Below are 26000 nucleotides of genomic sequence, written 5' to 3'. Positions count from 1 at the left end.
GCACTTCTGTGCCAGTGTTTTAACCGAAAACTGAATTAATTCCCCACCCTTTAGGGTATACATTTTGCTGAACAGACCAAAATACTTGCAGACAAACGGAAATGATGACGGCACGTAAATGCTTGCTAATTTACCCAAATATATGTTGCATTATGCTCCACTCCACAGAACAATATTATTTGCCCCCTAACTTTAAGTACTGGATCCGCATCTGATTTCTGGTGTTTCCGTGCTAAGAACCATCCCCGTATATAAGTGGGCTAAATATTATATGCATTAATATATGAATAAGGGTGAGTCACATTCCAGCCGCACTTCGGTACCCATTTTTATCTTATGCATTAATATATGAAAGGGGGGTCAAATTTATACATGAATTCAAAGTCTAGTCGCATTTCGGTACCCATTCAAATCGAAAACTGAAGTAATCCCCCCGCCCTTTTCATTTTGAAATAATGCGGTTCCCCGGAAGGAAAAGCTCTAGGCGTGTAAAAACCTATTGCCGAGAGCTTCAAGGGAAAGTGTTTCACAAAGTCGTTCAGTATAATGTAAATATTTATCGTATCTACTACGAAATAAAATTTAGTTTTGCCGGGCATTCGTGCAATGACGGAAATGATGACGGCAAGTTAATTTCAGAGCCGAACGTCGTGAAGGACGGTCGATCCGAAATGGCTTTTTCTGATTTTAGCCTCAAAATACCCGAAAAAAATATCTTGAAATGATCACATACTAAATTATGCTGGTCGTTATCTCTTTGTGGTATAAAAAATATATTCGTGGATTTTATGTAAAAGACGAAAACGCGAACCCAATTTCAACTCTATTAATTTAGTAATATAGATGTATATTTCCATATCATATGAGGATAAATGCACATCCTATAAAGGTATTTGTACATCATATAATGACCAGTACACATCACATAAAGGTAAATGCACACCATATATTGAAAGCGCTCATAATAAGACAGACTTAGCGTTCCATACATAAACGTTTATAAAGGGCTTTTTGTATAAGCAGTTTATAGGCTGTCCACCTAAATTTAAGAATCTCTACAAAATATTAAAAAAATATATGTAACAAGAAGCTATCTCTATCAGAAAGATTTTATAAACTTTTTTCAGTGGCCATTCAGTGTATAACTGTATATTATCCACATAAGATGGATCATATCTTATGGGTTGTGTGACACAATGTGTGATGACAGGGAGGTAAGTTTATAAAATTGTAAAAAAATGAGTTATCTTTTTTTTTTTAATGTATATTTCTTACCTCGAAAAAACTAAAGTCTGTTTCATAATTAACTAAAATGAATGACAGTTACTTCTAGTTATCACTATGATTGGTCTTAACTATTTCCTATAAAAATTATACAAATTATACCTAGTTTGCTTCAAACAATTCACATTTGGGAGAATTTTTAAAAACATAACACATGAATGAAATATGCATAATTGTTATTGAAGAACTGGTCAATATCTTGATATATAGACTGTCCGCAGGACAATGTTATTGACTGTGACAGCAAAAATGACAATGTCTTAAGCTCAGTAATATTGCTTTGTCAGTTAATATATCACAATAAAGACATTTTTTCTAAAACTATTATGTTAATAATTCTGTAAGTCTCATTTTGGTCTAAGTGAGATGCAGGATTGGCTGATTTTTATAAGCGTTACGCATGAAAGTCAAATAACTAAGGGCGTACAATGTACCTAATTAATTATGCAGTGCACTACATGTAGAGTTGCCTACCCTGTTTACTTGATCAGGTTCAGCATGTGAATTAAGTAGAAAGCATGTTCTAGCAACATTATATTATAAATAAACTTGGTGTATTTACTGTCTTCTGATTGGTTAAAAGTTTTACTTTTATTTTTATTTTCAATGTTGTCAATTTTAATGGCGACACGCCTGCGTTTACCGGATATACCTTTTTTAATTCATACTTCAACATGTGTGTACGTTGTTATTGTTAATATAGAAATATAAAAAGTTCTTTGAGCCTTATTTTTGATAGAAAATAGAATATTTATAATGAATAAATAACAATAATGACAAACACTTAATTACCATTACATTTTTATATACCCTATCTCTGGTTTGAACATCCCGGTATTGTGCTATTGTTATATCATATTTTTTGTATTCTGGTCTATACACTATAAACATATAGACAAGTGACAACAAGGAAAGGTTAACTTCTAATTTACATTTTGAGGTCATGCATAGAGAACTAAAGACAATATTATTTTCATATTTTGAACAAACATTATTTTACATCTCTACCTGTGTGACGTTTACATTCTGACGTCCAACGCCCGATTCTACGTTCGAGCCGTTTAAGTTTAGCCATTCGATCCCAGTACTGAAAAATTTTCAATCGTTTATGGGTGGGTTTAACATACATAAATAAAATTCAAAAGTAGAAAGCAATGAATGAGTTTGATAAATTTGATATATCCCTTTTTGTGCTTCTGTGTTAAATATTTGTTTGCTTTTATTGTTACCAAGATACGTGTGGTACTTGTTAATCCTTCCATAATTGTTTATGATATTCTTGAATTCCTATCTGCTGTTGTAAAACTTGTTTGTAGGTTGTGTAACATTTTCGCTATGTGCTTTAAATTTGTCTATTTGGCTTTATATGTGTCTTCGTTACATACATGACGTGTCTCTTTATTTAGGCATCCCGTAGTTATGTTACTGTACTATGGTAAATTTGCGTATTCTTGTCTTCAATTATTCCTAATATTTATTGTTTCTGTGATGTTTTGTGCTTCTAAGTTATATATTTGTTTGTTGTTAAGTGATTATAATTATAACACAATGTTGACTGCTGGTTTTTTTTTTACATTTTACCTATTATGTCTGTTTGTGTTGTTCAAGCATCGTTGGCAATATAATGTAATTTGATGCGTCTGTGATACTAGAAAGAGTTTTGGCTCGCTATAAAACCAGGTTCATTCCATCCATTAAAAAGGTTAACAAACGAAGAGGAACAAACTCCGACAGTAATTTTTCACTGTTCACGTCTCATACATTTTTATAGAGACTACAAATCAAGGATACACGGAAAAAGATATAAGGAAATCGCATGAACTCTTGTAAAGAGCAAGCCGTAATGCATTGGCAGTGTCATCGTAACCCGCCTTATTAACCTACGCTTATTAGAAATGACACAATCGGATCCCGGATATTGCATAGTACTTTAATCGTCATATTTTTTTAATTGTATGTTTTTCTCATTTATTTGAATTTTCTAGCGTAAACTTACAGATTATTTTTCGCCTCCCCTGTGGTATTTCTTTAATATTTTTTTGAATTCTATCCTGTTTAAAAAATCCTGTATCCGGCCATGTTGTTAGTAAATAAATAATTTGACGATTATAACAATACATAAAATACGAAGAAAACAATTTCAAGGTAATAAACAGGTAACGTATAATAATGCACTGAATTTACTATGACTGTAATCATACAGAAGGTTTAGTAAGAAATTGTTTGCTTATAAAATTGTTTTATACTTTCTGTTGATCCCTTGTTAAACATGACAATATCGATTTCAAATCTTGTCATTTTAAAGGATACTTAAGGTATATAACGTGCGGTAAAAATACAAAAAAATAAATGGCATTGTTCAAATCAATAAGACCTAGATGTTAAGTGTATAGTTGATATTCTTAAAAAAGTAAAATAAGGTAAGTAAACTAATATTAATATTTAACACCCACAAAAGAACAGTTGATCGATGATTCGACGAAACGGAGTAGAAAGTCATAAACACCTTGGTGTTACCTTAATCAAAATGTAAGTAAAATACCAAATTATTATTTTTATGGAGACAGGAAAGGACAAATACTTCATGCCAGACTTCGGATGGATTGTAGTAATCTGAACGAACATTTATTTAAGAGAAATCTTGTAGAAAGTAAAAACTGTACCTGTGGTAGAATTGAGAGCAGTAAGCATATTCTTCTCGAGCATAATAATTACTTCCTTGTCCGTAAACGTACGATAGAAAAAATGCCGTTCCCATACAATATAGAAACACTCCTATTTGGCTGCAATAACCTCAATCAAGAGGAAAATCTACTCGTGTTTAAACAAGTGCAACAATTTTTGGTAGATTTGAAGCGATTTGGCTTATAGCGTTCTTCGTGCATGATAAGGATCGTAATTGAGTGAGACAGTCTTGACAAAGTCCTGAAAACACACTTCGCCGCCGGTACATATCTATATATATATATAGGAAAGATTTGACGAAAAAAATCAACTTTGTTATTTGCAGTTATTTCCCTTTATCTTTTTTTTTTTACAGGGAGACAGATTAATATAAGGGAAACCTCGTTTCCGAATCCCTTAGTATTATTGTATCACTGGATTTATATGTGTATGTCATGTACATGATTTTTTTAAATAAATTATGTTTAAAATAAAAAGAGCTATAAATTCCGAATGCATAAACTACTACGAAACCCTTTTTAAATTGGTTTTCGATAAAACCATACATGCCATTGATGAAAATATTACAGTTAACCCTTCTGAAGCGTTTTGTCGTAAACAAAAGGAAAACGTTAACATTAGAAGATGTCTGTTTTTTATAATATTTATTTTACCCTACTCAAACATCAACCAAAATAGACAATACTGCTGTTGACCAAAAATGTAAGACTGTACCTTAATTTAGAAAAAAGCACTACTGTGTTAAACATATTTTAAAGTACATATGGACATTTGTTAAAGTAAAAATGATTATTTTTAAAATACATAACAGAATTTTCTAAATATATAGAAGCATTTTCTAAAATGAAGAAATGTTACCATTTTGAATCTTTAAACCAAGTGTTCTAAAATCAAATTACATTTGCATAATGGAAACTGATTCATGCTTGTTGATAATATCAAAATAGAATATTTTTCCTAAATTTTTTAATGTACACATCTTCTTGTTCGTTCTCTGAGTCCGAACCAATAATGTTCTCTTGACAGTTAATATTATATCTCTATTAGGACAGTGATACTTACTTCTAAGCGGTCTAGCTAATTTGCCAAGGAAATATTTAAATATTAACCTATAATAAATACACAAATTTCAGCCGACGTGTGACAAAAATAAAGACTTTTTGATAAATTACTTGTTACTGTCTCACAAACTGACTGAAGTGTTTGTAGAGCTCTATCGATTGTTTTTGTCTTGAAAAAATGTGATTCTGAGATGAATAAAAGTTGTATTGATACGGATGAAAGTTAATGTGATGAATGTCTAAAATTATGCCGTACCAATCCAATATTAGTAATCTTTTTTGTTTCAAACAACTTCCTAGATCTAATGGTTAAGTTGTCTCGTTGATGGTGAGCCATTCAATATCGTATTGAAAAACCATGATTGACAAAACCCTGGCTATTTTTCTCCGATATCCATGAGAAAGAAATCTTTTTTTAAAATGACATTCTTATACCTTTAGAAAATATAAACCTGATAACGTACAAATATCAATTCTAATGCAATTCGTTTGTAACGATAATTTTCATTGGATGTTGACAAATATTTTCAAGGGTTAGATTCCACGTTCTACTGGTCCGTAACTAAGAAAGCCACCATTTTGAATTCTGATATTTTTTTGGGTATGTAATTTCTCAAATAATAAGCAAACAAGTAACCTTTTTAGTATCAAAATCTTCTTTGTGTTAATATTGAAACCATTCTGAAGCGTACAAAAAGTATAAATACGTCTAGTGTTGATGTTTGACATCCGGATTATACACATGTCGTCAATAGTTAGATGCTAATGACGATGCAACAGTTTCGCGGACTTTTCATTTTTTTACATTTTTTAGCCAAATTTTTTATAATATAAAATTGAATTTATTTTAGTATGTGGCATTAGAATCGAGATAACTTGATTTTACTATCGCAAATATCCGTTAACCTAGCTCAGTAAAATTCTACGTTTTACGTTTTAAAAAGCTTAAAATACAATACAGTTTTCTCCCAAATACCGTACGAAGCTTAAACAAACATGTCACTACTGAGCCATGACACAGAGATATCGTATCAAGAAGCGAATTCGTGATGGGGAATGCACAACCTATCTAGTATCAATTTGGCTCTGAGTAGTTTTATGTAAGTAGCTTCTTCTGACATCAGACTCGGACCTTTCTTGAACTGAATTTTAATGTGAGTATTGTTTTGCGTTTACTTTTCTACATTGGCTAAACTTATAGGGGGAAGGGGGGACCTCATAAACATGTGTAACCCCGCCACTTGTTTGCGCCTGTCCCAAGTCAAAAGCCTCTGGCCTTTGTTAGTCTTGTATTATTTTTCATTTTAGTTTCTTGTGTATAATTTGGAGTTTAGTATGTTCATAATCATTGAACTAGTATATATACTTGTTTAGGGGCCAGCCGAAGGACGCCTCCGGGTGCTGAATTTTCTCGCTGCATTGAAGACCTATATGTAACCTGCAGTTGTTTGTTTTATGGTCGGTTTGTTGTCTCTTTGACACATTTCCTATTTCCATTCTCAATTTTATTTTTTACAGAATTTGTCTTTAGTGCCGTGTGGAGACAGTAGAGTGCCTCCCCGTGCTTCAGATTTATGCTCATTATATTCTAGATTATGGAGTGTGTGTCCGAGCGAGAACTTCTCTAGTTCATTACTTTAGGAATATTTATCAAAAAGTAGTATTTCAATGTTCAGCCCCATTCTACTTTTTAGTAAGACGTCAGTTGCTACCCTGATATATCCTATCTTTTGTTTTATTTTTCGGGTAATTAATACGTATAGCGTTCGACATCTTTATCCGAACAGATTTATTATGTTTACATAATTAAATGTATTGTATGCTGGTTCATGTTCTGGACACCTGTCTTTGTTCCGTTCTAATATAATCCACAAACAAAAAACAAATATGAAGCTTAGAAATGGAAATATTGAATACTAAACTCCTTCAAAGGGTATCCACACGTCTCAATCTTCAAAATCTAAATATACTACCATCGTTAACATTTTTAACAAAACAAAATTGTGGTTACCCTTCTATCGATTAGTGTCATGCCAAATAGATATAAGCAGATGTGGTGTGAGTGCCAATGAGACAACTCTCCATCCAAAGCATGACTTGCATGTCCCCGTCTTTCCACTAACAATACGGTAAGGTCCACGTTTAATAGTCGTCCATATGCGTTGAATTTTGAAACTGCTATAACTTGAAAAACACACAGTATTATGTATTTACTCACTGGAAACAAACCGGGATGCGGTATTCAGTACGTAGTTGAAACTTGACGATATTTATCTTAACGCTCACAAGAACACCTGTATCGTTTTTAAAGACTCAATGAATTCAAAAGTATCATGTATCAACACCTTAAGAAGCACAATGATCTTATTAATATAACAGTTCAACCTTTAGAAGTAGTAAATAAGCAGCCTGGTGAATCTCATTCAAAGTTTGTACGATCACGAAAACTAATTGAAATAAATTGGATTCAGGAATTACAGTCTACCCTCTCGGTCTTAATGATAATATCATGGGAATTGGTAATATATCTAGAACCGATTCTGTTAACATTTTGGATATAGTTTCTAAAACTGTTCTTAAAACCGTTCTCATGGTCGTAGAAAAAATCGCAATCGGACCAATCACCAATATTTCGGACCTTATTTCTATTAAAAAAAAACAACGGTAGATGTTATCTGTTAGCAAAGCTCTGTTCATTACCGGTTAATAAGTTAAATAAAATTTTAGAGGATTGTAACACTATTTCATATATAAAAAAAGAAGACGTGATATGATTGCCAATGAGACAATTGTCCACAAGAGACCAAAAATGACACAGACATTAACAACTATAGGTTACCTTCAATAATACCTTCAAGAAATTAGCAGTCGTAAGTATAAATCGTTCAAATTATAATGGCATATTGTTATTCTTAAAAGTTTTCCAAACTTGATCGACCTGAAGTTTATTAAAATAAAGTATGTCAGTAAAGGTTTTGATTTTGTAAATATTGCTGGTATTTTTAACGACCATTCTGTTTAAGAACAAATTCCTGGATATTTTGATAATACTGAGCTCCCTCTTATTTGTTATATTAACAAGAAATTTACCTGGACATATGTGTTTATTTATAGCCAATTGTATTAAGATTTTAATATCAGTGTAAATACACCTACTTCATGTAATTGCAGTAATTCTAAATATATATATGGACCTATTTCCCATGTTATCACAAGAGATCTGAACATCGTTCTAGACCGAGAGTGAAAATCATTTTTCAGTAAAGGACCTAAATATCGTCCCCGTCAATTATTATTGGAATGAGTGTCGTGATATCATCCACGACTCACTCCATACTTACTATTTGAACTGGATAAAACGGGAAAAAGTTGACAAAAAATCTTTGGACCTTTTTTTTAATTCAGTGATGAACATAGTTGATATACATTTTCAACATTTTAAAGAACATTTAACACTTAACAACAACCCAAATAAACATATTTCTCGTATCAAACATAAACTAAAAGAACTAGCCAAGGAATTTGTTTTTGTCCCGGCCGATAAAGCTGCTATTAAGGTAGATAGGGTGTCTTCCTTCATTTTCGATTTGGAAATACCAGAAAACAAGGTCTAGATCTTTCATAGAATGTGCAGATTTTTAGAGTAGTAGTTAATTCATGTGTAAAAACGTCCACTTCGATATAGAAAATGACATATTTTATCATATTTATGGTTGTATTTTACAATTTTTTTTTCCAACTTTGCCACATAAGGAGAGGCAACTCAAATGCAAGGGCAGATAATTCAGATTAAAGTTATTTTACACTAGAATGTGTTAGGAATTTACCTATTTTATAATGTAGCTAGAAAACAGGTCCGGTGACCCCATTGTTTCTTTTTCTTAACTAAAAGCATACTACTAAAGCCATCTTCTCATATGTTATGTCAAAATTCTATGGTGTATTACGCTTTATTGCAGAAAATTGGGTTTTCTATGCATAATCTATACAAAATTTGTCAATTTTGAACACTGTGTAACGTAAAAATAAGCCCGGTAACCAATTCTTTTTATTATTATTTTTTTAAAACGCATTATTTAAACTTCATTTTGGCAAATTATTAAAAAAATCTATGGATTATAATTTAGACTACCCATCTACCTTTATATTATTATTGTTTGACGTAAATTTTACATTGAGGTTCTGAAAAAAGAAATCACCAATTCACCAACATTACAACTGACTCCATTTTCATAAAACAACATCTGTAACAAACATAAACTTTTAGCTAATCCTTTACAAGCAGAACCAAATAAAACGAAAGTCCCAACTATGTATTGGCCTCCGACGCTACATATAACACCTTACACATATAAATTTATTTCGTCTTCAAGCCATTTTTCCACTTCTAAATTGTTCTTACTAGTACACTTAGTACAATCGAAAACCAGATAATAAATTGTTCAAATAAGGCCTTTGAAAATAGTGGAATTTATTACTTTTGGAGTGTCAAAAATTCGTTGGTTTGCTTGATAAACTGCATGCTTATATTGGTGATTTTGAATCTGTTTCAAGTTTTGATTTGTCAACTCTATATACCACATTGTCTCACATTTTCATTAAGAAAATTTTCACACATCCAATTAAATGGGCATTTATAAAGTAAGAATGTGAATATATATGTTCAAACTCGTTTAGATCATTTTTTATTAACAATAAACAATAGACCTATGTCAATTGGACTTATTTGATACTGTATCTGCTCTTGAAATTTTACTAGATAACATTTTTGTTCGCTTGGAGATTTCATATATCGTCAGGTTATCGGAATTCCAATGGGGACAACCTGTGCACCGCTTATTGCGGACCTGTTTTTGTATTGCTATGAGTTACAATTTATGACTAAAATCAGAAAAGACCCATCGAAACAAAATCTGGTACAAAAATTTAATAATACTTTTAGATATTTGGATTATATATTGGCTCTCAATAATGACGAATTCAGAATGAATATTAAAGAAATTTATCCTGTTGAACGTACTTTAAATAAAGCTAATACTAACAATGACCACTGCCCTGTTCTCAAACTTGATATATATAACAGAAAGCTTAATACTAAAATTTATGATAAAGGAGATGATTTTTCATTTACTATCGTTAATTATCCATTTTTAGATGGTGACGTTCCCTTGTCACCATCTTACGGTGTTTATATATCTCAACTTGTACGATTCGCCCGTGTATGTAACAACGTTTTATATTTTAACGAGACACATTAATGTATTACTGAAAAATTATTACACCAGGGTTTTGGATATCACTTACTAGTCAAAACATTAACTAAATTGTGTCATCGGTACAAGGACATCATTCGTAAATATAGCTCAACATGCATACTTTTTATACGTTCAGGTATTTCACATTCAATCTTTTATGGAAATATTCTTTATGAAGCACAAAGGTGTCAGTATTCACCTGAGAAGCTAACACAACCTTTAAATAGTTTCTTAAGAAGGGATATAGTTACGATATTGTTATCAGGTCATCAAAGATTGCATATTTCGGCTTTAATATTCATTCACTTATAGGGTCTTTGCATCGGAACTAAACACATTTATTTAAAAACCAGTTATTTGCATGACACGGTTTATGATTTTCTCATATATCTTATGATGGTATGATATTAAACCCCCAACGAGAGGGATTGTGCCTAAAATTCATATGTTGAAGACGTAATCTTTCAATCAGTTTAATTGAAGTCTGGAGCTGGCATATCAGTTAACTACTAGTAGTCTTTTGTTATTTATGTATTAATGTCATTTTGTTTATGTTCTTTTGTTACATGTTCTGACATCAGACTCGGACTTTTCTTGAACTGAATTTTAATGTGCGTATTGCTTTGTGTTTACTTTTCTATATTGTCTAGAAATATAGGGGAGGTTTGAGATTATAAACATGTTTAACCTCGCCGCTTTTTTGTGCCTGTCCAAAGTCAGGAGCCTCTGGCCTTTGTTAGTCTTGTATTATCTTTAATTTTTGTTTCTTGTGTATAATTTGGAGTTTAGTATGTTCATAATCACTGAACTAGTATATAGATAAGGAAGATGTGTTGTGAGTGCCAATGACACAACTCTCCATCCAAATAACAATTTAAAAAAGGTAAACCATTATAGGTCAATGTACGGCCTTCAACACGGAGCCTTGGCTCACACCGAACAACAAGCTATAAAGGGCCCCAAAATTACTAGTGTAAAACCATTCAAACGGGAAAACCAACGGTCTAATCTATATAAAAAAAAACGAGAAACACGTATATCTTACAGAAACAAACGACAACTACTGTACATCAGATTCCTGACTTAGGACAGGTGCAAACATTTGCAGCGGGATTAAACGTTTTAATGGATCCAAGCCTTCTCTCTTTTTCTGAAACAATAGCATAACATCACAACATAGAAAAACACACGATAAAATATCAATTGGCAGGCTTAACTCAATCAAAAAACGTAAATTACAATTGAACGAATTAATTTGATCTGCGATATCTGAATGCAAATGCACAGTCAATAAAATATTAGGAACAAACATTCAAGGCAAATATATATATTTGTTTAGTGGCAAGCTGAAGGACGCCTCTGGTTGCATTTTAGACCTATTGAAGACCTTCTGCTGTTGTTTGTTCTATGGTCGGGTTGTTGTCTCTTTGACACATTCCTCATTTCCATTCTCAATTTTAACCCCAGTTAAATAAGTCGTGAGAGCGTGATTAAACGAGCGAAACGTATCAATTTATATATGTTTTTTTTTGTTGTTTTTTTTACACTTGAATATAAATTTATTGCACTAAAGTTGTTAACAATAACCTTACCGCTACAGCTTTAACTGTAAGGTACCCTAAAATTGTTAGTATCTATAAGAACAGGGTTTCATATAGATAAGTATTATTTTCTTAAATTTTATATTAGAATATTACAACTAAGTACAATGTTCAATAATAATATAATACAATTCAATACTCTGATCTGAAATTAATGATATACTTTTCTTCAATACTGAACAGATATATCATGTTAAGGAGGCGTATTTGCGAAAAATACCAGTCGAGAGAATGTTAAATTTCACGAGCCGTAATACCAGTCTTGAGAATGAATTTCCCTCGCCTTACGGCTCGTGAAATTTAACATTCTCTCGACTGGTATTTTTCGAAAATACCCCTCAATAACATGATATATCTGTTTAATTACACCGAATGTTAATATACTAAAACGCATTGATGATCGTGACGTTACAAGCGTCCAGTCGGATAGAGTATTTTTTGGCAAATACCACGGCAGAGAGGGTAAAAAAGGCATATCCTTTTAGCAAATACACCGGCGGCGTTAAAAATGAACGATATTCATTTGATAACAGTAAATTGGTGAAAAATACACTGGCTATTAACCAATCAAAACCCCGGATTCTTACATAAGGTGTAATTAATAATTAAATAACACCCATATGATACACTTATCCGAAATTCATTGTCTGGTGTCAATTATCTCGTTTAAAAATTACATGATTTAAGAGTGTGTGATATCGATTTTCTTGATCGGATGGTGTACCTTGTTTAAAGGTGAGAGAGAGCATGCTTTTTAAAGGATGTATGTTGAATTTGTCGACTTTATTTCTTTTTATTTGGATTTTAAACATATTAGGTAAGTCATTTCTTTATTTATATTAGTTAAAGTGTTCTAGAAATATCTTCTTTAAGAGTATTTTATTTTGGAGAAATTAAAGTTTGAAGCATTTGGACTGTAGTATATTCTTGTAGATTGTAGGATCTTACGTATTCGTCAAATTCAAATTTAAAGAGATTGAATACATTAGTAGATTTATTTTCTTTGATTGGATACATAGTATGATTTGTAGATAGCAAATCCTATAAGTGGCAGAATTATATTGAATCCGATATACTCCTTATCTGTTATTTTGTAGCCTATTACAATATCTTTTAAGTTAATGTTTTTATTAAAATTCATTTGAGATAAGTTTTTATTAATGATTTCCCAAAATTCTTTTAGAAATTTACATTCGATAAAAAAATGTTGATACGTGTCTTTAAGTTGACAAAGTTGACAAAATGGACCAGTGTCGATTTTCCATTTGTAGCGATTTTCTCTATTTGGTAAAATGCAACTTATTAATTTCCATCTAAACATTTTAAGTTTATTCAGTTTTAAATGTTGGTGTATAAACTGAAACATATAGTTGGTAAAATTATAATTTATTTGTAATTCATTTTTCCATTTATTTATGCCAATGTTTGGAGAAATTGTTTTTTGAACGAGCAATTGATACATATTTTTGTTGCTTTAAAATTTTTCAGTTTCGGTGTTTTCTTTGTTTATATTGATAAATAATCTGTTAAAATTTACTTTTGATTTGATGGATTCTTCCGTAGCTAAAGCTTTAAGCCATGAGGTTGGAATTGAGTTTTTGACTTTTGAAATTTCTGCTATCCAATTTTTAGTGTTTCGCAGTTTTTTAAATATTTTATCTTGGGCAATTTTTCCATTATCGTCAATAATATCGTTAATATAAATAAAATCACTGTGTATCCAGTTAAGCATAATAAGCGGCTTGTTTTGAAATTTTATAAATTTATTACCCCATATAACTTGCTTTTTTATTTCAACAAAGTTTTTTCAATTCTGTGTTGTTTGTTTCATGAAATAGAATCCAACTTTTTATTATTTCTAAGTAAAATTCTGGAATGTCCTTAGTTATGTAATCTAGTTTTTTTAAAGCTTGGTTGTTTAAATTCATTCTAAAAATGAGAAAATGTTCTCCTAATTTATTTAAAAATAGCTTTGGTATCAATGTCCAATTTTCTTGTTTTGCCTGTAGCAATCTAGAGACCCATCTTATTTTAAGAGAGGAGAAGTAGCTTTTTATGTCAGTCATTTTAAGCCCTCCCTGGTTGTAATCTGCTACCAAAGTATTTCTTTTAACTTTGTCTTTCTTACTATATCATATGAAACTAAAGATTTCTCTTTCTATATCAACTATTTTTGATTTACTTAAAACTGTAACATTTGCTAAAAAAGTAAATTGTGATTTAATGAGAGTTTTAACTATTAGAATTTTATCTAAAATGGTTAAGTTTCTTTTTTTCCACGATGTAATCAGATTTCGACTCTTTTCAAATCTAGTATCCCAATTTAATTTTTCACAATCTTTTTTATTAATGCCGAAATATATACCTAGCACTTTAACAGGTTTGTCCGTGAAATTAATCTCATCTACTTTATCTCTACAATGCTTTAGTTTACCAATCCAAATTCCTTCCGTTTTATTTTTGTTAAGTTGTAATCCAGAAAAGGTTCCAAAAATTTCGATTATATTTAATGCTGTTCGGATTTCTTCTTTAGATTTTAGGAATAGAGTTGTATCATCAGCCACTTGCGTGATTTTTAAGCAATGTGTTTTACTATCAATTTTTAATTCTATGCCTCTTATATTGTTGTTTTGCTTTAGTTGGTTAGCCATTATTTCTTCTGACATTACGAAAAGTAAAGAAGAGCACGGGCATCCTGCCGGATACCTCTTAGGGGTCTAAAGGGGGCAGATATCCAACCGTTATTAAATATAGAACTATTTATATTTGTATACAAGGTTTTTATCCAATTTACGAAGGGTTTATAAAACCAAAATATTCTAGAGTATGATACATAAAATTCCATTCTAATGTGTCGAAAGCTTTCGAAAAATCTATGAATAAAATTGCTCCTTCTATATTAAACTTATTTGCGTAATCTATTACATCTTGTATTTGGCGTAAATTAAAACCTATAAATCTGTTCTTTATGTATCCTGTTTGATCAGCATTAATGATTAAATTTAAGATTTTTTTTATTTTATTCTTAAAGCTAGAGTGTATGAGATATAAAATTGAGAAAGGAAATGGTGAATATGTCAAAGCGACAACCACCCGACCATAGAGCAAACAACAGCCGAAGGCAACCAATGGGTCTTCAATGTAGCGAGAATTCCCGCACCCGTAGGTGTCCTTCAGCTGGCCCCTAAAATATGCATAATAGTACAGTGATAATGGACGTCATACTAAACTCCGAATTATGCACAAGAAACTCAAATTTTAAAATCATACAAGACTAACAAAGGCCAGAGGCTCCTGACTTGGGACAGGCGCAAAATTGCGGCGGGGTTAAACATGTTTATGAGATCTCAACCCTCCCCCTATACCTCTAGCCAATGTAGAAAAGTAAAACAATAACAATACGCACATTAAAATTCAGTTCAAGAGAAGTCCGAGTCTGATGTCAAAAGATGTAACATAAGAAAATAAATAAAATGACAATTATACATAAATAACAACAGACTACTAGCAGTTAACTGACATGCCAGCTCCAGACCTCAATTAAACTGATTGAAAGATTATGTCTTCATCATATGAATATCAGGTACAATCCCTCCCGTTAGGGGTTTAGTATCATACTATCATAAAATATATGAGAAGAACATAACCCGTGTCATGCCAACAACTGTTTTTTTAGAAATAAATGTGTTTAGTTCCGATGCAAAGACCCTATCAGTGAATCAATGTTAAAGCCAAAATATGCAATCTTTAATGACCTGACAACAGTATCGTAACTATATCCCCTTTTAATAAGTCTATTTAAAGGTTTTGTTAGTTTCTGAGGAGAATACTGACATTTTTGTGCTTTATAAAGAATATTTCCATAAAATTTTGGATGTGAAATACCTGAACGTATAAGATGTCTGCATGTTGAGTTATATTTACGAATTATTTCCTTATACCGGTGATAAAATTTAGTAAATGTTTTGACCAGTTTGTGATATCGAAAACCCTGGTGTAATAATTTTTCAGTAATACATAAATTTCTCTCGCTAAAATCTAATACATTGTTACATACACGAGCGAATCGTACAAGTTGAGATATATAAACACCATAAGATGGTGACAAGGGAACGTCACCATCTAAAAATGGATAATTAACAATAGGAAATGAAAAATCATCTCTTTTATCATAAATTTTTGTATTAAGCTTCCCGTTTATGATATAGATATCAAGATCGAGGAAAGGGCAGTGGTCATTGTTATCATTAGCTTTATTTAAAGTAAGTTCTACAGGATAAATTTCTTTAGTATACATACTGAAGTCGTCATTATTTAGAGCCAATATATCATCCAAATATCTAAAAGTATTGTTAAATTTTTGTATCAAATGTTGTTTTGATGGGTCTTTGCTAATTTTAGTCATAAATTGTAACTCATAACAATACAAAAACAGGTCCGCAATAAGTGGTGCACAGTTAGTCTCCATTGGAATTCCAATAACTTGACGATATACGGAATCTCCAAAGCGAACAAAAATGTTATCAAGTAAAAATTCAAGTGCATAAATAGTATCAAAGCATGTCCAATTGACATAGTTCTTTTGTTTATTGCTACTAAAAAATGATCTAAAAGAGTTTGAACATATGTACTCGCATTCCGACTTTTTAAATGCCCAGTTAATTAGGGATGTGAATTTTTTCTTAATAAGAATATGAGGCAAAGTGGTATATAGGGTAGAAAAATCAAAACTTTGAACAGATTCAAAATCACCAATATATGCATGCAATTTATCAAGTACTTCCAACGAGTTTTTGACACTCCAAAAGTAATTAATTCCACTATTTTCAAAGGCCTTATTTGAACAATTTATTATCAGGTTTTTTATTGTACCAAGTGTACTAGTAAGTAAAACAGACAATTTAGTAGTTGAACAATGGCTGGAAGATGAAATAAATCTATATTTGTAAGGTTTTTTGTGCAGCTTCGGAAGCCAGTACATAGTTGGGACTTTCATTGTGTTTGGTTCTGCTTGTAAAGAAGTAGCTAAAAGTTTATGTTTGTTACAGATGTCGTTTTCTGAAAATGAAGTCAGTTGGAATGTTGGTGAATTCGTGATTTCCTTTTGCAGAACCTCTATATAAAATTTACGTCAAACAATAATGATATTATTAGCAGCTTTATCAGCCGGGACAAAAACAAATTCCTTGGCTAGTTCTGTTAGTTTATTTTTGATACGCGAAATAGGGGTTTTATAGTTTTTGTTGAGGGTAAAATGTTCTTTAAAATGTTGTATTCGAATATCAACTATCTTCATTACTGAATTAAAAAAAGAGTCCAAAGATTTTTTGTCAGCTTTTTCCCGTTTTACCCATTTCAAACAGTAGGCGCGGAGTGAGTCGTTGATGATATTACGACACTCATTCCAGTTAACAGTTGACGGGGGACGATATTTAGGTCCTTTACTGAGGAATGATTTTAACTCTCGGTCGCGAACGATGTTAAGGTCTCCTGTTATAACATGGGAAATTGGTCCATAGGTGTATTCTGAATTACTGCAATTACACGACATAGGTGTATTTTCAGTGACATTTACATCTTTACACAATTGGCTATAATTAAACACATATTTTCGGGTAGATTTCTTGTAAATATAACAAATGAGAGGGAGTTCAGTATTATCAAAATATCCAGGAATTTTGTCTTTAACGGAATGGTCGTTAAAAATACCGGCAATATTTACAAAATCAAAACCTTTATTGACATACTTTATTTTAATAAAATGTTTTTTATGATCTTCAGGGCGATCAATTTTTGGAAACAGTTTAGAATAACAATATGCCATTATAATTTGGACAATTTCATACTTAGGACTGTAATATGAAATTGTGTTGCAATCCTCTAAAATTTTATTTAATTTATTTATAGGTAAAGAACAAAGCTTGGTTAACAGATAATGTCTGCCGTTGTTTTTTGAAATGGAAATTAGGTCCGAAATATTTGTATGGTTGGTCCGAAATTTTCTTTGATTGCGATTTTTTCTGCGTCCATGAGAACGATTTTTACGAACAGTTTTAGAAACTATATCCAAAATGTTAACAGAATCGGTTCTTGATATATTGCCAATTCCCATGATATTATCATTAAGACCGAGAGGGTAGACTGTCTGTAATTTTTTAATCCAATTTAATTCATTTATTTTTCGTGATCGTACAAACTTGGAATGAGATTCACCAGGCTGCTTATTTACTACTTCTAAAGGTTGAACTGTTAAATATTTAATAGGATGACTGTGCTTCTTAAGATGTTGATAAATGATACTTTTGAATTTATTGGGTCTTTTAAAACGATACAGGTGTTCTTGCGTGCGTTTAGATAAATATCGCCCAGTTTCACCTACGTACTGAATACCGCATCCCGGTTTGTTTCATGTGAGTAAATAAATAATACTGTTTGTTTTTCAAGTAATATCAGTTTCAAAATTTAGAGAAAATGTGCGACCATTAAATGTGGACCTTACTGTATTGTTGGTGGAAAGACGGGGACACGTAAGTCATTTTTTGGCATGACACTTATCGATAGAAGGGTAACCACGATTTTTATTGTTAAAAACGTTAGCTATGGTCGTATTTTTAGATAAGCGATTCTGAAGATTGAGACGTGTAGATACCCTTTGAACGAGTTTAGTATTTAATATTTTTCCATTTCTAAGCTTCATATTTATTTTTTTTATAAATTAGATTAAGTAAACTTTGTCTTTGCGTAAATGGAAGATGTTTATTTTCAAAGCTAAAATTAAAAATTTCTACAAGCAGCGGTCCAAGAAGTTCCCAAAATTTTCCATTCCCGGACTTTTGTTTATCTTTAGATTATTGACTGCAATGGTTAATTCTTCTAACGTTACGTTTCCGTCACAAGACTTACTTTCTTCCTCTGACAGTTTATAATTATGTTTTGTTTCAGAAATGTATTTTTTAACATCTATATCCGGTTTTTGTTTAGTGTCGTATAGATTAGCATAAAGATTTCTTTCAAGATTTAATATTTCATCTTGATCTGTTACTATTACCCCCTTATTGTTTCTCAGTTAAAGTATTGTCTTTTTCGTTTGTTTAGATTGTCAAGACCTAGAAAATATGCATTATTTTTTTCTCCTTTTTCTACCCACTCTTGTTTTGATCTTATTTGAGCTCCTTTTGCTTTGTATTCATATTGATTTTCTAGCTCTTTCTCTAAAGTGGATATTTTTTCTTTTATAATATCATTTTCTTCATTATTAGATTTTTCATATAATATTTTTAATTGTAGTTCTAAATTACGCGTTACATTTTTTCTCAGTTTAGCTTTACTTTTACTGTACTGAATACTGTATTCCTTTATTTCTAATTTGAGGGAGTACCACAGAAGTCTAGGATCTATTTCATTTTTTCCCATCTCATTACTATGTTTTTGTATAATTTTATTTATTTTGTCTTCGTATTCTTGTTCTTGAGAATACCGTTGTTAATTTTCCAATACCCCGGGCCTCTTGTTTCAGATGATACAGATTGTAATTGTATTGATACTGCTTGGTGGTCAGTACTGTTGATAAGAATAGGCCTAATATCACATGACTTTACGTTTAACACGAAATATTTTTTAACTAGGAACATGGCAATTCTACTAGACTGAACTGGATTTTTACGTCTCCATGTATATTGGATCTTTTGAGGGTTAACGTGTCTCCATATATCTATAAGATCATTTGATTTTATTAGATTTTTTAAGCTATTGACTGGTTTACTTGCTTTTTTACGAATATTTGAACTTTTCCTATCTACATTTTTAAGGGCGTCGTTCATATCTCCTCCTAAAATTATTGTACCTATTGCGTTTTTGTTTAAAAAGTCATTTAATTTTTTGTAGAAGCTATTTCTTTCAGATTCTATATTCGAGGCATATATGTTTATAAGAGAATATATTATATTTTCAAATTCAATATTTATCATAATTATTCGACCTTCTAAATCTTTATGCTCGTCTATTAATTTACAGTCTAGATTGTTATTAATTAATATTGCTACTCCTCTGCTGGAAGTCGTTCCGTGACTATAATAACAAGAATGATCTGATTCTATAGTTAGAGCGTTTTCTAGGGATGTATTGAAATGAGTTTCTTGAATAAAAGATATTTGACATTTCTGATTTTTTATCCATTGATAAAGTCTCAATCTCTTTTGTTTATCTCGAAGTCCTTTAACATTTGCTGTACAAATGTGTAGGTTATTTAGCATATTTTGATTAAAAGTTGTTCGATTTTTTTATTACGTTTACTTAGTGAGCTTACTTTACGTTTTGGTGGCATTTTTAAGGTAAACATTATTTCGCCTATTTTTTATCGTATTTTTTTTAACGTGGGAGTTACCTGTGAAAATAATTACTTTAACCAATTTTCTTTTTTGTAATTGGATTATAACAATATTGTTATAGTCTGTTTCACGATAGTGTTTTGATCGATATCTAGATGTTAATTTTGAAACAGCATATAAAACATACTCATACACAATTACTACATACTTGAAATATATAATACATATTGTATACAGAATTATATATGTTAACAGATTACAAAAATAAATATATATAAAACTTTCAGACTGAGTATGGATGCAAGAGTTTTTTATTAAAATTTCTTTTGAAGAAATAGTTTTATAGTAAGTTTCGCATTTGTTATTGAATAAATTTCTCTTGACAGGCGAATTGAAAAAGCACAAAAAAGAAGGAAGGTCAAACGAGTGTGTTTAACAATTTCTCAATCCAAGGACGTTTATCTCTTTCTCTTAGCAATATTTCATCTAAACTGTATTAAAATACTGATAACTGTTATTTAAACATGACATTTTTCTATTGAAAATTATTTGACCTGCAGGTACATTTAACATTAAAGTTCGTGGTTCCCTTTACACACGAAATCCACGAAAATTAGTATCCAACGATTATTAATGAATCCACAGTATATCAGGTCAGTTTGTCTAGTATTTTTGAATACAATGTTATGTTTCAAAAATATTGCAGAGAAGTCAAACATATCTGATTTCTTGCCGAGTGAAGTCTACCAGATCTATCTACCATTGATTTGAAGAAGAATGTTATTACCCTTTTAACTTGTTTTCTCCTCTTATGATTTTGCTTCATAGTAACAACTAGGCTGGCACAACAAAGATATTCAGAATTGCATATTCACATAAAGGAAATTCTAAATGAAAAAAAAATGTAGTATATAAGGGTTTGACATCAAGACAATAACAAAATGATTATCTTATAACGAAAGAGGGAATCTCATATCGTTCTTGGAATATTCCAATAGCATTAGTTCGAATATCGGCGAGGGAAGGACAACAATTTGCTTCCAAAATGTTCAGATCTAACATTGTGTGCAATCAAATTTGAAAAAAAAACAACACTTATTATTCATTTTATATAAGGGAAACCAGGTATTCCAGTTCTTCTTATGTTTGCCTTCATACGTATTTTGTTTTAAAGAATACTTAATTTGTAAACTTTTTATTAGAATCTTTGCTGAATGTACAGGGAGGGTTGATTACAATTTGGTATGAGGGATAGATGACTAATTAGACGAACAAAGTACATACGAACGAAAAGACGAGATTATTCATCAGTTTATGAGCTACATAAGCAATAACTGTTTGGTTTAAAAATTTTACTAACTGGTTTTCTTTGACTGTAATAAAGGTAAAATTTAGTTTGATTCCTACAATATCACTGTATTCGCGGCTTATATACATTGAAGATGCCTGTTTGCATACATTATCGTTAATCATATTGTAGAACTTTTTCTTGGCGTTCTAAGGAGTCAAATATTGTTGCCGTGTACTATAGACTCATTCTTGTTTAATATGGTTTATATGAATAAACCTTATTGAACAAGAAAATACACGGATTCCCCACTCCCACATCCACTTCAATTGAATTTTAGGCGGAGCAGACGGACGAGCACACAAACTGTAAACCATAATACCCCTCGGCGGGGCATAAAAACGTTGATGCGATTGACAAATGGTTTTTGGCAATACCTTTAAGTACAAATTATTAAAGCTACCAATTATTTTGTACTTTGATAAAAAAATTATTCCAATTTTGTTCTTCTGCATAAGACTAAGGTTGAAAGGAGTATTTAGAAATAATAGGAGAATGTGTTTGCTTTTGATAAACAACACATGATCCGACAATAATTCGGTGCATCGTTTTTGTTTTTTGTTTTTTTTTTTTTTTGCAATCTGCCAATGAAAGTTTTGCTAATATGTACACACTTTTACCACATCTTCCTATATCTATATAGCATAACTGAACAGCAAAAATGATGCCACAAGTACACCAGAACCTACTTACTCTACCGGCTTATATGAATTGTAACCTTGTTGTGATACAATTACTGGTCAGCGTACCGCCTGTAAACAAAACCAATCCAACATTGTCAGCTATACAAGGCCCAGAAATGACAAATGTATAATAATTTAAACTAATGGCCTTAATTATGTCTAAAAACAAATATGTAACACATATACAAACGACAACTTCTGAATTACAGGCTCCTGACTTGGGACAGGCACATAAATACAGAATCCTAACCCTCTCCTAACCTAGCACAGTGGTTTAACAGTACAACATAAGAACAAACTATTAAATAAGTTGAAAAAGGCTTAATTCATCAGATGTATACAAATATAAATATATCGAACAAAAACACAGACTGTACATGGCCATGTATATAAGAGAGGAACGAAAGATACCAAAGGGACAGTCAAACTCATAAATCGAAAATAAACTGACAACGTCCTAACAACAACACAACGCTAAGTATGCATTGTATTGACTGTAGAATGGCTTTGTGCTTTTTCCATGAAACCATATGCATAATCACCTTTCGAAATGATGGCATTTGAATGCTGAATTTTATCAAGAAAAGCTCCTCTGACGCAGCATCTGCAGAATTGTACTTTGTTTGTTGTAAGCAAATTTGATAAAAAAAAAATAAAAAAAAATTCATTATCAGAACGTGAATCACCACATACTTGAATGCTCTGACAAATTGAAATTTTATTGCAGATGCTTTTGCCGCAGAAAATGTGGAGAGTGTTTACATTGTCTTGTACATTTATGATTGTGAATATAATAACAGTTACAGGTATGTATTATAATTACTTATACGGCAACATTCTGCAATTATAATAAGTGTAGATGCAACTGGAAAAGTCAAATGTAAATTGATGCCGCAAGTACACCAGCATCTTCTTACTCTACCGGCATACACGAATTGTAACCTTGTTGTAATGCTGTATTAGCTAAGTATTGGTATCTTTTATTTTGTGTTTTGTGTCTTCATGGCTTGTTTATAAAAGAGAAGATGTGGTATGATTGCAAATGAGACAACTCTCGACAAGAGACCAAATAAATGACGCGGACATTAGCAACTATGGGTCACATAGTTACATATACAGCAGTTAAAGGTATAAACATCCATATGGTAAAAGATTCGTATGCTACTGTCATATAAATGTTAAGTTTTCATCCATCATCTTAAGATTAGAAAAATGCCTGTACCAAGACAGGAATATGAAAATTGACATTCCTTCGTTTGATATATTTGAGCTTTTGATGTTGCTATTTGATTAGGGACTTTCCGTTTAAAATATTCCTCGGGGTACGGTATTTTTGTTATTTTACTGTTATCCAAACTGTCATAAAGAAGTAGTAATGTTATATTATACCAGTTACCTCAATTACACAATAATTTATTACGGAAGTAGTAGTTGTCTTTTGAAGCCAATTTCAATGGGATAACTAACTGGTGAAAGGGATGGTCTTAACACACACATACAATCCATATAAATCAAACTTTTGTAATTCTAAGCAATATAAAACTATCTTCAGAAATGTTATCCAATGAAACAACATTGGCAAAAACTTTGGAGACAACAATATCAGATATAATATCTTCTCCGGTTGAAACAGCAACAGCATCAACTCAGGCGACAACACCATTAGCTTTAACTAATGTGCCCGATGAAACATCATCAATACCTCAGGAGTCCACTCAATTAGCTATAAGTACGTCTTCGGTGGAAACAATAACAGCGTCAACTCAGCAGACAACCACATTAGCTATAACTACTATTCCCGATGTTACGACAACGGTATCAACTCAGGAGACAACGACATCAGTTATAACTACTTCTCCCGATGTTACGACAACAGTATCAACTCAGGAGATAACGACATCAGCTTTAACTATTTCTCCCGATCTTACGACAACGGTATTAACTCAGGAGACAACGACATCAGCTTTAACTACTTCTCCCAATTTTACGACAACGGTATCAACTCAGGAGACAACGATATCAGCTTTAATTACTTCTCCCGATGCAACGACAACGGTATCAACTCAGGAGACAACAACATCAGCTTTAACTCCTTCTGTTGATGTTACGACAACGGTATTAACTCAGGAGACAACGACATCATCTTTAACTACTTCTCCCGATGTTACGACAACGGTATTAACTCAGGAGACAACGACATCAGCTTTAACTACTTCACCCGATGTTACGACAACGGTATCAACTCAGGAGATAACGACATCAGCTTTAACTTCTTTTCCCGATGTTACGACAACGGTATCAACTCAAGAGACAACGACATCAGCTTTAGCTACTTCTCCCGATGTTACGTCAACGGTATCAACTCATGAGACATCAACAGCAGCTTTAAATACTTCTCTCGATGTTACGACAACGGTATCAACTAAGGAGACAACAGCATCAGCTTTAACTACTTCTCCCGATGTTACGACAATGGTATCAACTAAGGAGACAACAACATCAGCTTTAACTACTTCTCCCGATGTTACGACAACGGTATTAACTCAGGAGACAACGACATCAGCTTTAACTACTTCACCCGATGTTACGACAACGGTATCAACTCAGGAGACAACGACATCAGCTTTAACTTCTTTTCCCGATGTTACGACAACGGTATCAACTCAAGAGACAACGACATCAGCTTTAGCTACTTCTCCCGATGTTACGTCAACGGTATCAACTCATGAGACATCAACAGCATCTTTAACTACTTCTCTCGATGTTACGACAACGGTATCAACTAAGGAGACAACAGCATCAGCTTTAACTACTTCTCCCGATGTTACGACAATGGTATCAACTAGGGAGACAACAACATCAGCTTTAACTACTTCTCCCGATGTCACGACAACGGTAGTATCAACTCAGGAGACAACAACATCAGCTTTAACTACTTTTATCGATGTTACGGCACCGGTATCAACTAAGGAGACAACGACATCAGATTTAACTTCTTCATCCGATGTTACGACAATTGTATCAACTCAGGAGACAACGACTTCAGCCTTAACTACTTCTCCCGATGTTACGACAACAATATCAACTCAGGAGACAACGACATCAGCTTTAACTACTTCTACCGATGTTACGACAACACACAATTTAGAAACTAAAACTACAGTAGAACTTACAACGTCATCACCTCTGAAGATTACAACGTCTACAACAGTTGTAACAGGTAAGCTAAGAACCTCAATAATTTCTGACAGTTTTGCAAAAAGTATGTAACAAAATTACATACATAACAGAATCAATAAAATTTCATATATACATGCATAGCAGACGACTATTTACCTGTCGATACATCTGGTCATACTACTTTACACTATAGCTACAAACCATTAAAAGTCTGAAATGGCCTATATCTGTACTCCACTGTACTGATTTTTACTCGACCAGTATGAATACGTCTGATATTTACTTGATAATACTCGACTGTAGTCTGAACCATACTTAACAGTCTGAATGTGTACTTGACCAGTACTTAACCATTTTATACGAATCTGAATTGTACTCGACCTAGTCTGAACCGTACTCCACCCAGTCTGAACCGTACTCGACCTAGTCTGAACCATACTCGACCTAGTCTGAACCTTACTCGACCAAGTCTTAACCAACCTAGACCTATTCTTTGTATCTATCAACTGAATTTGATCAATTTCGGAATTCTTTTAATAAAAATGAAATTTGAACAACAACTTGAAATAAAAATGT

At 32.0% G+C, this 26000-nt stretch overlaps 1 protein-coding gene across 1 annotated transcript in view; it reads left to right on the top strand.

Annotated features, from left to right (window-relative positions):
- The first annotated feature begins 12221 nt into the window (after positions 1 to 12221).
- The window catches only part of LOC139493305 (adhesion G protein-coupled receptor L3-like), a 43220-nt gene continuing 29441 nt past the window's right edge, over positions 12222 to 26000 (top strand). Inside the window, exons 1-3 of the mRNA XM_071281579.1 lie at positions 12222 to 12703; positions 22972 to 23050; positions 23797 to 25464. Coding sequence (XP_071137680.1) covers positions 22972 to 23050; positions 23797 to 25464 — 1747 coding nt within the window. The 5' untranslated portion in view covers positions 12222 to 12703. The remainder of the gene's footprint in view (positions 12704 to 22971; positions 23051 to 23796; positions 25465 to 26000) is intronic.

The sequence above is a fragment of the Mytilus edulis genome, chromosome 10 (assembly GCF_963676685.1).
Source record: "Mytilus edulis chromosome 10, xbMytEdul2.2, whole genome shotgun sequence".
Classification (NCBI taxonomy): Eukaryota; Metazoa; Mollusca; class Bivalvia; order Mytilida; family Mytilidae; genus Mytilus; species Mytilus edulis.
The sequence above is the reverse complement of the archived record's forward strand: the minus strand, read 5'-3'. Positions and strand labels throughout refer to the sequence as shown.